General features: G+C 33.2%; 2 protein-coding genes across 3 annotated transcripts; both read right to left on the reverse strand.

The window, feature by feature from the left end:
- Positions 1-1,374: 1,374 nt before the first annotated feature.
- LOC131654027 (ACT domain-containing protein ACR11-like) lies at positions 1,375-3,898 on the reverse strand. The gene is made up of 10 exons (XM_058924423.1): positions 3,635-3,898; positions 3,340-3,397; positions 3,126-3,251; positions 2,812-2,906; positions 2,476-2,560; positions 2,324-2,383; positions 2,181-2,236; positions 1,852-1,957; positions 1,697-1,765; positions 1,375-1,567 (listed from the first exon to the last, which is right to left on the reverse strand). The coding sequence occupies exons 1-10, from the start codon at positions 3,772-3,774 to the stop codon at positions 1,505-1,507; spliced, it is 858 nt and encodes a 285-aa protein (XP_058780406.1). The 5' UTR covers positions 3,775-3,898; the 3' UTR covers positions 1,375-1,504.
- Positions 3,899-8,411: 4,513 nt separating this feature from the next.
- On the reverse strand, positions 8,412-11,429 carry LOC131654028 (beta-ketoacyl-[acyl-carrier-protein] synthase III A, chloroplastic-like). Of its 2 annotated transcripts, XM_058924425.1 has the most exons (9): positions 11,241-11,429; positions 10,950-11,031; positions 10,603-10,751; positions 10,256-10,392; positions 9,933-10,038; positions 9,736-9,854; positions 9,428-9,492; positions 9,120-9,342; positions 8,412-8,991 (listed from the first exon to the last, which is right to left on the reverse strand). In XM_058924425.1, the coding sequence occupies exons 1-9, from the start codon at positions 11,275-11,277 to the stop codon at positions 8,770-8,772; spliced, it is 1,140 nt and encodes a 379-aa protein (XP_058780408.1). In that variant the 5' UTR covers positions 11,278-11,429; the 3' UTR covers positions 8,412-8,769. The 2 variants fall into 2 exon arrangements, with proteins under 2 accessions (XP_058780408.1, XP_058780407.1); XM_058924424.1 differs by having other exon boundaries at positions 10,950-11,403.
- Positions 11,430-13,810: the final 2,381 nt, after the last annotated feature.

Consider the following 13,810-nt stretch of genomic DNA (forward strand, 5'->3'; position numbering starts at 1 on the left):
TAGAGCTTTTGATCATTATGTAAGTGTTCTTGTTGATTTGGACTTGGTGAAAGAGTTAAGTTACAAAATTCTGGTTGAGAGGGTCGGATTTGCCTTCTTTGTTGAGATTGAATATGAGAAGGCCCTAGATTTTTGTCATAAATAAATATTTGTAAAAAAATTTAAGATTTAATTTATAAAAATGGCACTTCCATAGTTTGACGCAGGTGCTAATAAATATCACCCCATCAACATTACACAACATTACACAGTTAATTTCTATTTTATATTGTAACGTGTTTAATGTTAAATAAGTATATGTAATTAAACATAATAATTTAAATTTAGTATTAATTAATTTTATTTTATTAAAGCTGATTCATAGTGGTAACAAATGTTTTATTATGGGGACAAATTAAAAAATTTAGACATGTTTATCCAAAAAAAAAAAATCTTTGTGGGGGCTTGAGCCCCCTTGGCACACTATGTGCATCCACCCCGATCTCAATTTCAGAAGATGAATACAAACTTGGAGTGGAAGCGTGTAAACATAACCTTCATGCTTTGGTTGTTTGGTCAAACGGCTCATCACCTCTAACTGTAGTTAGTTTACGCAACAAGTTATCTGATCTTTGGAAGTCCATTGGAAAATTGGGCATCACTTTGTAAACCTCAACTCATGTTTGGATCAAGATCCATCGACCTTTAAGCAAACCTCAACTCATGTTTGGATCAAGATCCATGGATTATCGCAGAAATATTAGCGACCTAAAATCATCTTCACGATAGCTAACAGTATTGGGACTTCAATATGCAGTGATTTTGCTTCAAACAAACTCCCCATTTGATAGAGCTTTTGGTCATTATGTAAGGGTTCTTGTTGACTTGGACTTGGTGAAAGAGTTAAGTTACAAAATTCTGGTTGAGATGATCGGATTTGCCTTCTTTGTTAAGATTGAATATCAGAAGGCCCTAGATTTTTGTCATTATCGTATTTGTATTGGAGACTCTTATGCTATCTGTCGAGGAAAGGAGACTCAAACAGAAAACAACACTGAAAAGGTTGGGCCAAAGTTCACAAAAGTAACTAAAGAAGTCTATGTTCTAGTGGAAGGAAAGATAAATGGAGAGGATAGTGACACTGATGCCTCGTCGAAGAAGAAACAACATTATGATCTTGGTGGTAAATAGGTAGGAGAAACAAGTTGGATGGTTAAGCCTTTGGAAAATCACACCAGCTTGATTGTTATTCAGGAGAATCCAAACATTGAAGTTTTGGGCTCTGGGAAGCTCAAACTGTGAATTTGTGGATGCTACGCAGGTCGAGGATGGGGTTCCTGACTCCCAAGTCTTGGTGCAAATTTCTAAGGTGCAAGAATTCCTTGAAAAATAAAGTTAATAAAACTACCATTTTCTATATTTTATTTATTGTATTTTCATTATTTGTATGAAATATTCAAATGCAATAAATAGTATGCAACACAGCAATAAAATATGTTGCAATTGGGTATGACAATTGTGCCACTCAAAAACTGGATTCCTCAGTTGAAGGCCGTGTCAAGAAGTATCTCAAGCTGTTAACAAGAACCTGCCAGAAATGAATAAAAAATTAAGTTTCATTTTCATACAAAAACATGTAAATTAGGTCATATACCATATAGATATTTCAATTCAATTTATTCAAAACTATATGTAGCATGCATCATCCTCAGTTTACCTGTTGAAGAGGCTTGATGATGGCTTTACCGTTATAGCTGACATGAAACTTTGCCTTAGCCAACAGACCCTACATTTTACACCAAATTAAGTTTTCAATATAATTCACTAACTGTTGCATTTGGGATATATGATTGTATGAATGATTTTTTTTACCTCAGTGTCGAATTCTCCAGATTCAACAGCAATGTTAATGTCAGTAATACCCTTTACAAGATCAACCAATAATCCAGGCCGATCTGCTGTCTCCACATAGAACAAACTGCAGCAATAACACCAAAACCAGATTTAATAGCTAGTAAATGTTACTACCTCCGTTCCTTTTTATAAGAGACAAGTCATTTTTTAGGTTCATTGAATAACTAATGTATTTGGTCTCTTTATAGACTAGATACATTGATTATTCAATGAATCTAAAAAGTGAAATTTCTCTTATAAAAAGGAACGGAGGTAGTACTTAAATACGAAGCAACCGCGATTATCACCTTCTCTCTAGACCGTCATCAGTGACTGTTAAGTGAGTTGCTATGTCCACATCAACCTGAAATTCGTTCATTCATAAAATTATAAATCACATTCCAACAGTAAGGTCAGAAATCAGAATGACAAATATTGAATTCATCATCACCTGTTCCTTTGGAGGCACGAGTCCAAAAGCTGCTCCTAGAGCCAATTGCTCACTTGATTCCTTTAAAACCAGTTTCAAAACACGGAAATTACAACCACAAGTAACCAAATCACGGTCGTAAATATTTTTCAACGATTGAGAAGAATTTGTACCGGGTGATACGTGATCATGTTATTTAAAATCGTCAAACGGATTGCTTCTAACAACTCTGGATCTTCCACTTTCCTACCTGTATCACTGCAATCAAAGTTTCATACGAACCTCTAAATGAATTACTAGAACAATAATCTAATTATAAGCTTCATCCACAACATAATTGTGTCGTTATTCGCAAGTCTAGTGACAGAGATTAACTAGATTAGATGCTCAAATACTTGAGAAGTTCTGCTACAAAATAGAGACTAATTTTACTTATTTTATAATCTATAAAAATTGTCGAAAATCTGCAATTTTTATTACAAATTAATACAGAAGGAAATATTGCTTACGCTTTTGTGATTGAAAACTTGTTGTGCTTGCCAGAGGAATCAAGGTACACATTTGCCTTAACAACATTCAGTCCCAAGTTTTTCAATGCATTCATCTGCAATACAATTTCAATTGAAGTTTATTACCAACCACTTATCAATTCTAAAAGTGTCATAAATAGATATAGATAACGTGCTACGTGTGTACGATGAAACACTGACACAAACACAGACAGCAAGCATAACACTGACACTCACATGTATCTTGACGCTAGACGCGCCTTTAATATTTATTACTGTTACATATAACATAATGATATGGACCAAGTGCTTACCGTGTCGAGAAGAGCGCCAAGGCGATCTCCAAAGGTAATCTCAACGACAGTTGCGTCCGGATCAGAGTCTTGATCAATTATAACAACAGGAGTTGGGACAATATCAGCCACACTTTGATTTCCATCCTGTTTTCAACAGAGTTAAAACCAAATGCTTATTTACAGTGATATATGCCTATTCACATGCAAATGCTTGATTCATTTATCGAAATACCTCGACATTAGAAACAGCCGTTGCTCGAGGGATGACTGTAATTGCTGAAGATGATAATCTGAAAAAATGGTACATACAGTTAAAACAAAACAAGTTGAATATATTAATCAATCAACATGTCTTATATACTAATTAATAAGTATTTAAATATAGTCTAACAAAATAGTTACTATACTTAGTAGCAACAAAAGATATATATATATATATATATATATATATATATATATATATATATATATATATATATATATATATATATATATATAAAATAATAACCAAAAGTACTTATTTATACCTTGTTTTGTGAAGAGTGAGACATGGTTTATTAGTATCATAAAACGAAGTGGTCTTCAAGATAGGGGCAAAGCAATTATTATTGTTATTATCAGGAGTGAGGTGAAGTCCAAGACTACAAGCAGCCATAGCCACAGCCATTGGTGAAAGAGTGGAAGGATAAAGAGAATTTTGAGAGAAGAAGAATGAATGAATGAATGAATTTATCGATAAAATGGAAATAAATCTGTGACGTTCACTTCTAATCTTGTACAACTAATAAAAGAGTGACGCGTTTGGTTGAGATTATATGTTTCTATGAACCATGCCATGCCATCCCTTTTATGTAGGAGTGGATAAAAGCGGTCCCTCCTTAGCCCTCAATTTATTATTCTTGTTTTCTTAATAAATATTCTTCCAACTCGTCATCATTAGTTGTGTTAGATTTTAATCAAAAAATAATAGTACTAGTATTTATTTATATTAGTTAGATGGATTAAGATTGAATCCCTGTATGTTTTTTTTTCGAGTAGTTTAGTTGTCAGAATTTACTCTTTAAAGGTGAATGAAATTCATTTTTTAAAGGTGAACAAATGAATGTTGAGAATTGAACATGTGCTTATGCATCTAAGAGTTTGCAAGAAAATTGATTTACAAAAACCATTTATTAAAATCGAAATCAGCTTTAAATAATCCTAATTATTTTTAAAAAAACTGAATCATTACCATTTTTCATTTAACTACATGGATAATCAAAATCAACCCAAAAGATTTGAGAATTTTACTTGTCATCCCCCTAAATTATACGTGACACTTTCATCTTTTATTATTCCAAAAATATCCTTGATAAAATGGGAACAAATTTTTCCGTACAATATTGAAATTTCCGGTAAGTTGTCATTAGTTTCGGAAATTTTAAAATTTGTGGTAAAATCATGTTAAATTTAAAATTTTCGTTAAAATCTTAGAAATTTCAAAATTGCTGGTAAAATCTCTCAGAAATTTTAAAATACCTGATAAAATCTCTTGAAAATTTTAAAATTTCCGCTAAAATCTACTTGAATTTCAAGATTTCTGGTAAAATCTTCCAAAAATTTTAAATTTTCCGGTTAAAATTTTGTTTTTTTTTTTTTTTTAAATTCTGGTATGTGTTTGAAACTCCCGGTATTGCTTAGAAATTTTCAAATTTTCAGGTGAAACTTTAAACAAGATTATTTTGGTCTTTCATGCACTTTGAGAGGGTGCAAAATATAAGTGTGGGAATAGAAAGTTAATTTCTAGAAAAATCCATATTTTGCAAGGCTACTTGGGCCTTGTACCATTAGCATTACCACTTTCTTTTCATTTGTATATGTTTTATCTTTTCAGCGCCCTAGTGTACCACCACCATATAAATTTATAAACAAATATATATATATATATATATATATATATATATATATATATATATATATATATATATATATATATATATATATATATATATATATATATATATATATATATATATATATATATATATATATATAAAAACAGTACATATTTTATTATTTCTTTATTTTTAATATAAGATTACTCAATAAATTTAAATTTATTAATATTTTATTAAGAAAGATGTAACGCTATCTCTTGAAATTGAGTAAAGCTATACTTAAGCATCTCCCGAAATATTCTTAATTTCATGTCTTTTTATGTATGTCCATCTATCATTGTTAGAAACCCTTGCAAATGTTTGTTGGCATCTTCATAGATTTTACTTATGAGAGAGGCCTCTTCTCTAGCTGACAGAGCATTGTTGGGTAGAATTGAAAGTTAGGCAATTCATCAGTTAATTTACTATTGTCAGTCTATTTCCCGATACCTTTGCTCTTCCATAATCTCTAAGTAGCCTTTTAGGGGTTGATGGATCTTCAACTATTGTTTGCTCTACTTTTTTTTTTCTTCTGATTCTATATCTGGTGGGTGAGAACTTGTCGCCTCTTGTTCTTCCAGCTTTTGCAATTGAGCTTTCTTAAACTGGGTGCGCAAGGTTCTCTCAATTTCTCCATAAAAAGAAAATTAGCTAAGAGTTTTTCTCGTGAACAAATATTAGAAACATGTTAGTTATAACAAAAATAAAAAATAAAAAACAATTGCAGGGTAACATATACTAACTAAAATTTTAGAGTTATATTTTAGAGTTTTGTTCATTTAAAATTAAATCATTGATAAGACTACATTGACATATTAGTACACTTGCAAATTTACCGATTAGTAAATTGGAGACTTACTCTCTCCCTTAGACGTAGATCGATTTGATGGAATTGAATAAACAAATTTTATATGATCTCGTTTATTATTATTTTTATTGTTTGAGACAATTTGAATGTTTATCATTATTCTTTGTCTCATGCATCAATTTAATAATTTTTTTATATATTGAACTCTAAATCACTCTTCTAAAATGATGTAAATCATTTTATCAATTCACAACAGTCCAAATGAAGAAGGTCGTATTCATTAATCCTTGGGATTTCGTCGTGATATTATGATTGTTTGTTGATGATCCTTGTAACCTTGTTTCTACGCACCAACGCCAAAGAATTGATTCACTCAGGCCATTTGATTGGTCAAATTAGTTCAAGAATTAATCGAATATGTTGGTTGATAAAGTTTAGATATGTTAGTTGAACATGTTCACCGTTTCATGGTCTCTATCATCCACTGTTGTCGAACATTCGGTGATGAATATGTGAAAAACCTAAGCTAAGTGAATTTGACCAAATAGATTTCGGCCAAATGGAATTCCTAGGATTATGCCTAATTGCTGGTTGGCAATTACTAGACATGAACAATAGAAAGTTCTTCCCAAGTCACACTATCTCTTGCGTCATAGTCTCCCTATTGTTGGCCATGTTATAAAACTACATTTTATCATACATTGGACCAATCCAATGTTTCAAATGCATGTAGTTGATTAATCATACTCTTTGCGGGCATTGAAGTTCTCACATGTGGACGGAAGAAAAAAAAATTGTATTCATATCGATATCAGACACTTTAGTCTTACATTTATAATTATATTTTATTTTTTTATTATTAATGATGTCGTCATGTCAGTATTGAAATCAAATTTGAAATGTCGATGGTTCATACTCCCTCCGTCTCATAATAAATGTTTTATTTGAGCAATGCGCGGTTTTTAAGAAAATGATTGAATGTGTTGGTTTTAGTAAAAAAGTTAATGTCACTTACTAGAATACCCCTATTAATAGTAGTTGAATAACGTGAAAGTTAATAAATAGGGGTATAATAGTGGGAAAATAATAATGATTGATGCATTGGAATTATAAATGGACAATTAATTTGAGACAAGAAAAAAATGCAAATGAGACACTTATTATGAGACGGAGGAGGGAGTATGCTGTTAGTTATAACATTTCTTTCCATTTTTATTCCAAATTTATGTTGATTGATATAAAATCAAACTATCACAACTCATGTGACATTTCAATCTAATGAAAAATGGCAAACAAAAAAAATAAAAAGTTTAAAACCTTAATTAAATTTTAGGTTAAATATGTTTTTGGTCACTATAAATATCTCAATTTTGGGCTTTTAGTCCCTATAAAAAATATATTGACTTTTAATCCCTATAAAATTATTTTTACACTCAGTTTTAGTCCCTCTACAAGGACTAAAATTGAGTGCAAAAATAATTTTATAAAGACTAAAAATCAATATTTTTTTTATAAGGACTAAAAGTCATTTTAAGTAATTTTATAGGGATTAAAAACATATTTAACCCTTAAATTTTTCAGTAGTTGTTACAAGTATATATAGAATTTTGTGGACTATATTGGGTTGAAAATATAAAAGATCAAAATGGCATAAATGAATTAAATGAAGTCAAAAGTACAATGTATCCTTATAGTACTAGTATGGTGATGTGAGCACAAATAAACTCATAATAATGAGGTGAAAAATGTTGCTACGGCCTTAATATATATGGTTGATAATTTAAGGCACATTTCCACAACAAACTTTTCGGCAAGCTTTTATTCAGTCTAGGAATATCCGCTACCAATACTCATTGTGCAAACTGTTAAATACCCCAAACCTCACAAGTAGATATATATTTTTTAGGAATAAGCTTTTACAAGTATTATGATAGAATTTTAAACAGGGTGTAACTAGATATTTTTAACTGATGATTTTAAATCGAACAGTTCAGATATCAAATATGGTTTCTTGCAGTAAAACAACTCAGACTGCCGATTCAAGATCGGATGGCTCATATATATCTTAGTGTCCTCTTGCAACAGCAGGAAATCCAATTCCTTTTATTATTGGATACAGTTGAGGACTTGTGCACCCTTCAATAATGCTTCCATAAGATGAAAAAGAACTTGGAATAACTTTCTGGGTTGCAAACCTGCCTTAGAGCAATTCCATCCTGCAACTAAACACTTATATAACTTGTCCCATTAAATCGGTTCAACCAGAAGAGTTCCGTCCTACAACTAAACACTTATTTAAGTTGTCCCGTTAAATCAACTCAATTGATAGTTGTACATCTATGTCAGAAACACCTATTTAACTCTCAAGGGACAAACCATTTGACCTATTACAGACTTCTCACAACTCATTATCGATGTTACATGCAAGAAACACAGCACATACATGTCTGTTTGAAAGTATGGTGACTTATTTTTTGGCATCATTATTGCCTCCAAAACTGGTATTTTACACCCAAGAATGCCACATAAAGTAGGCAAACAAATTGAACAAAGCATTTAAAATTAGGTACTTGGTTGGTGTTGACTGTTGAAAATATTGTCTAGAGTACAATGAAGCATCAACTCTCCATACTGTAATGTTGTTTACAATAACAATTCATAAATATGCCAAATAATAAGCCTCTTTTAATTTCAAATAAATCTAAATAACAAATACACATCCCAAAAAAAATGGTATTTGAAAAAACAAGACCAATAACAATATATGAATTGAAGACAAAAAAAAAGGAGCAATGTTGATGTTGTGGAGGTGCTGGATGTTCTGGTTATTATCCTTGTGCTAACTCACCAATATGTTTCAAGAAATCAGGTTTACTTAGTTTCACTTGCACTTGCACTTGAAAATCTTCTCTATTTGCTAATGCAACGTTGGCGCGATTTAGCCCCAACGAACAATTGCTGAACCCCAAGTAAGACCAGCGCCAAAACCAGCGGTTGCAATAGTTTGGCCTGCTTTAACTTTTCCGCTTCTAACTGCTTCATCTAACGCCAGAGGAATGGAAGCTGCGCTTGTGTTACCGTAGTTAGCCAAATTCGATATCACTCGTTCTGAAGGGATTTCTAACCGTGTCGCAACTGCATCGATAATCCTTTGGTTTGCCTGCATAGAATATCACGTACGGCATACAATTCCTAAGTTAACTCGAATAATGGTGATAATACCGCAATATATGTGCTGCTGCTATGGATATCGGATGCTTGATTTTTGTTTTAGAGACTTTTATGTACCTGATGGAGAAGTAACCAATCAATGCTAGATGCAGGGAGACCAGCCTTTTGAAGAGCGGATTCGATCGTCTGGGGAACACATCGAACAGCAAACCGAAAGACTTCTTTTCCGTTCATTTGAATGCACGAATACGAGGACTGCTTGGGAGGAAAACTCCGCACAGAACCATTTGAATCCAATGCACTATTTGACTCGTTTTCTTTAATACCAGCATTCAAATGCCTATATCAAGAGAGGGCAGGTTCTTAATTACATAGCTTAAAGGACGAAGAGAACAACTCTTTTCAAGAATACGAGACGCGCATACCTTATACCATTACCATCACTATGCACGTCAAAACCGAATAAACCATCTTCCTCGCTGTTACATGCCTGCAATGTAAAGATAATACCGATAACATCTCAAAGCTTATGTAATCTGTATTTGCAATGGAAATGTTTGTTCCAAATATTAGGACAACAATTCTCGATCGTCTTAAATTTTACAAGACTCTCAATATCTCGCGATTAACAAGACCAGCTAAACAATAGTTGCAATCAAGAAACAAGTTCAAATTGCTAACTGATATTTGCTACTCATTCGACAATACCATAACCTTGAAGATTAACAATTACCTGTACTACTACAGCGCCAGCAGCATCGCCGAACAGAATACAGGTTCCTCTGTCTGTCCAATCAACATATCGTGAAAGAGCATCAGCTCCGATAACTAGAACATTACGAAATCCACCCCCTGCATTCAGAAAGATAAAGAGAAATGAATCTCACCACATTTAGCGGACATCGAGTCAACAAAATAACCAATTCATACCCCTAATGTGACAAGCAGCTGATAATAAACCCAACACAAATCCACTACAAGCAGCCGTAATATCATAAGACAATGGATTTTTCGTGCAGCCAAGTTGTTTTTGAATCTGCAACTCATAAGGATAATTAAGATTATCAAAATATACTCAATCTCAGCGCGATACCAGCAAAGGAATAAGCTAAATACTTAGTAGCGATTTCTCAATGCAACATATCACAGTTTCTCGAGTACTCTATTAATCAAATAATTATCTAAGCTTAAAGACAAAGACATCAGCAGAATGTAAAGAATTAGTTTCAATATGACGCGTCATAAACCCATACCTGTGGCGCGCTCCCAAAAAGATCCTCTGGTGTCGACGTGCACATCAATATAAGGTCAATATCATCAGGATCAACCTTTGCCATCTCAAGTGCTTTCTTAGCCGCATCTGCCGCTAATGATATCAAGCTATCTCCACCTGTAAGCTCAACATCCAACATCAAACCAAGATCATTAATCTACTCCAAAACATCCAAAAAGATTCTATACAAGTATTCATTTATATATTTATCAAATTATCTTGCCAATTCAGTGAATTCACCATCAATCGCCTAAATCTGAAAGTAGACATGTAACCTAACCAGTAACAAAACACCTATCTTTTTCACGCCAATAACAAAAGACTAACCGGCAATAACATGTCGTCTTCGAATCCCGGTGCGAACAGATATCCATTCATCATTAGTATCAACAATTTTCGAAAGCTCGTCGTTCGAAATCTGAAGAGCAGGCACAGCAGAACCACATCCAACCAACTTGCACCCTTGACTTACAAGCCTATAAATTGAACAAACAGCACTAATCCAATTATGATCCCAACCCAAATAAAATCATCAAATGTAGACCCTTTTTAGCTTAACAAAAATCATGAAAAAACCCTGATTTATCATAACCTATGATAATAACTAGAATGTTGATAAGTATTAAAAATCAAAACTTTGAAACAAAATTAGATCGGATAAATGAAAAAGGAACCTGGGTATTGGAGATTGGGTTGGGGGAGCATAGTTCTGAGCTCCTTCGACAGTTCCAGAGCAAAAAACCTTGGCGGAGAAACCTTGAAATCGATGAATTGAAGAGAAAGGACGAACCCTTAGAGTGAAGTTAGGAACGGAAGGAGTAGAAAACAAGCCAGATGCATTTGCCATTTACAACAACAACAACAACACCAACCAAACCAAAGTGCTACAAATTATGCTATACAAATACAAATACAAATAGAAGAAAGTGAAGAAATTTATATATGAATGAAAGTTTAAATTGTACTATGTGGAAGAGAAGAAAGTGAAGTGGAGAGAGACATAAGCCAGAAGAGATGAAAGACAAGAAACACGATGATCTTAGGAAGCTCCGAAGCGATTGTGGCGATTTTGGTTGAGGAAACTCCAATGTTGTTTTTCTTGTGTTGTGTGTTTATTTTCTCTGTCAATGTTTTTTTTTTCTTTTTCAGATTATTATTATTATTATAATTAATTAGTTCATTGAATGAATAAATAAAAAGTAGAAAGAAAGAAAGAAAAAATAGGGCAACGCATAAGATGCAGATGTAAATAGTTGAGTAGTTAACCTGGTCGGGCAGTTGATTGTGGGGTAATCTAAGATTTGCAATTGGGTGAACTAACTAGGATTTTTTATGTTATTAAACTAGGTGTGATTTAAAGTGCAATTAATAGAAGTTAAATTAGGTGTGAAAATTAGTTTATCAAAATTGGATCGGATCGGATGGTCTGACATGCGATCGGATTTACGATAGAATTGGAATCTATGGTATGGAGTAGGGTTGAAATTAAAGTCATAAAATCGAGTTTGGAATTGCAAATTCATATATAATTACGATTATAATGATTAAAAATGAATTGTCGCATTTTTAAATTTAAATGTTAAAAATTTTGAGATGAATTTGTCATTCGACAAACTGCGCCGTTACCCATTTTTTAATGACAAAATCAATCCTCTTAAAAACTATATTCATTGTCCTATGAGACACAACATATGTATGCATGAGCCTTTATACTCTGTGTAAAAGATATGCTACTTTTAATGCTAGAAATTCAAAAGTGTTAAAGACAAATGATATGAAAGCATGTTTATTGCCGAAACACATTTTCTCATGTTTGTCCACTTTACTTGAAGCGGCTTTGAGAGTTGCATGTTCCGTAATAAAATCTTTAATCCTCGTTCCTAACAGTGAGGAAACCTCAGTCAAGTTAACACATGCATGTTTCCCTCCTATCCACCCATACACTAGAACATCTATTGGCCTAAGAGTCGATCTCCCCTTATGTGGGTCAATCAAAAAATTTACACGCGCCTCTTTCTTCAAATATATCTCAGCACACCTAAATATATCAAATAGGACATCTTTAACAATGTCATGTCGATATTTGAACTAAGGAAGCTCCTAGCAATAAATAGTGTGCTCCCTAATGTATCCAAGCACGCCTTACAACAAACAAGACAAACCTCATCAACGGGAAATAAGGGAATCATAAGGCAGTATTTAATGATGGTACAGTACCCAACCGGGGGCATATGTTGGCCTAGACCGTCAATAGGGATATCAAGGAGAAAATCTTGTGCATGTGCTGCTTACAAACAGACAAAAACTGCTTTCTATTTTATGGTCATGTCAAACCTAACATTCATGTCCTGAACACTTTTATTAAAAAAAACACTCGCCAAAGCACTATGTGCTTTAAGAGGGAGGATCTCCTTTCTAGGAAAACCGCTAAAGTCAAAATCTAGAATCGCACCACTAAGACCATCCAAAGATCTGTCAAAATCAAGTTTCATAACATATATCTCATTGTCTCTTAATATATGATCCTGTAACACTCAAGATTGGGCCTAGAAGCCACAACCGCATATGAGAAAGTCTCTACTGTCGTGTACAAACCCAATCCCCTAATTCTAATAGTTAAAGAAGCCACCCTCTCTTAAATTTTCCAGAAGTAAGGACCTACACGAACCACGACTTCTTTAATCGTCCTTTGTAACTCTTAATCAAACTAAGTAGTTGCTTTCTCCATATGATTAGGTTGACACGTTCTAAGGCTAAAAAAGCGTTTAGCGGTACCCATGTAAGAATAGAGTAGAAGAAACTCACTTTGAGGATCCCTTAGTTATGACAGAAGTTGCATTAGCTCAACCGCCCTGGCTGTTTTTTCATTGACAACACCTCGATAAAGCCTTCATCTTGGTTAACAGCCCATCCAAGGAACTTCATCCCTAATGCTACAATGAAACATGTTGATCATGTCGGCGGAGTACAAGTACGCAATATCTTGAGCATGAATAAGTTTGGTTTTCTTACCCATTGTTATCTCGGGTGTAAAAGCAAGGATTCCAATGTTTTTACTCTAGGAAGAAGAAGAAGGTGCGTGAAACACAAGAAAGGAGTGGTTTGAATTGAGTTTTAAGGTTCGAAATAACTTCTCCCCAAATGAAAACGCAAGAACACAAAGACAAAAATAAATAACACAAGTATTTTTATCCTAGTTCACTATTAACGAAGTTACTCCAGTCCAGCCGCCAAAGTGATTTTTCCTTATCAACAAAGACTTAATTCACTATAACAAAAATTATTACAAAACCATAATAAAGACTACCTGACAATATTGCAAACCACGACAAAGACTAACTGTCACCTTTTGCTCCTATGAACTTGTTGTCTTGCTTCCTTTTCTAGAGTTGGTTAACTCTTCTAGAAAGAAGCGATAGTTCATCTTCATCAGAATTTTCTGATAAATTTTCTTCCTCTTCAGCTTGAATATCTTTAGTCTTTTCAGACTTTCTGGAGCACTTTAAAGCAACAAATTTCCCTCTTTTCTGAGTTT

Source organism: Vicia villosa, linkage group LG2, assembly GCF_029867415.1.
Source record: "Vicia villosa cultivar HV-30 ecotype Madison, WI linkage group LG2, Vvil1.0, whole genome shotgun sequence".
NCBI classification, from domain to species: domain Eukaryota; kingdom Viridiplantae; phylum Streptophyta; class Magnoliopsida; order Fabales; family Fabaceae; genus Vicia; species Vicia villosa.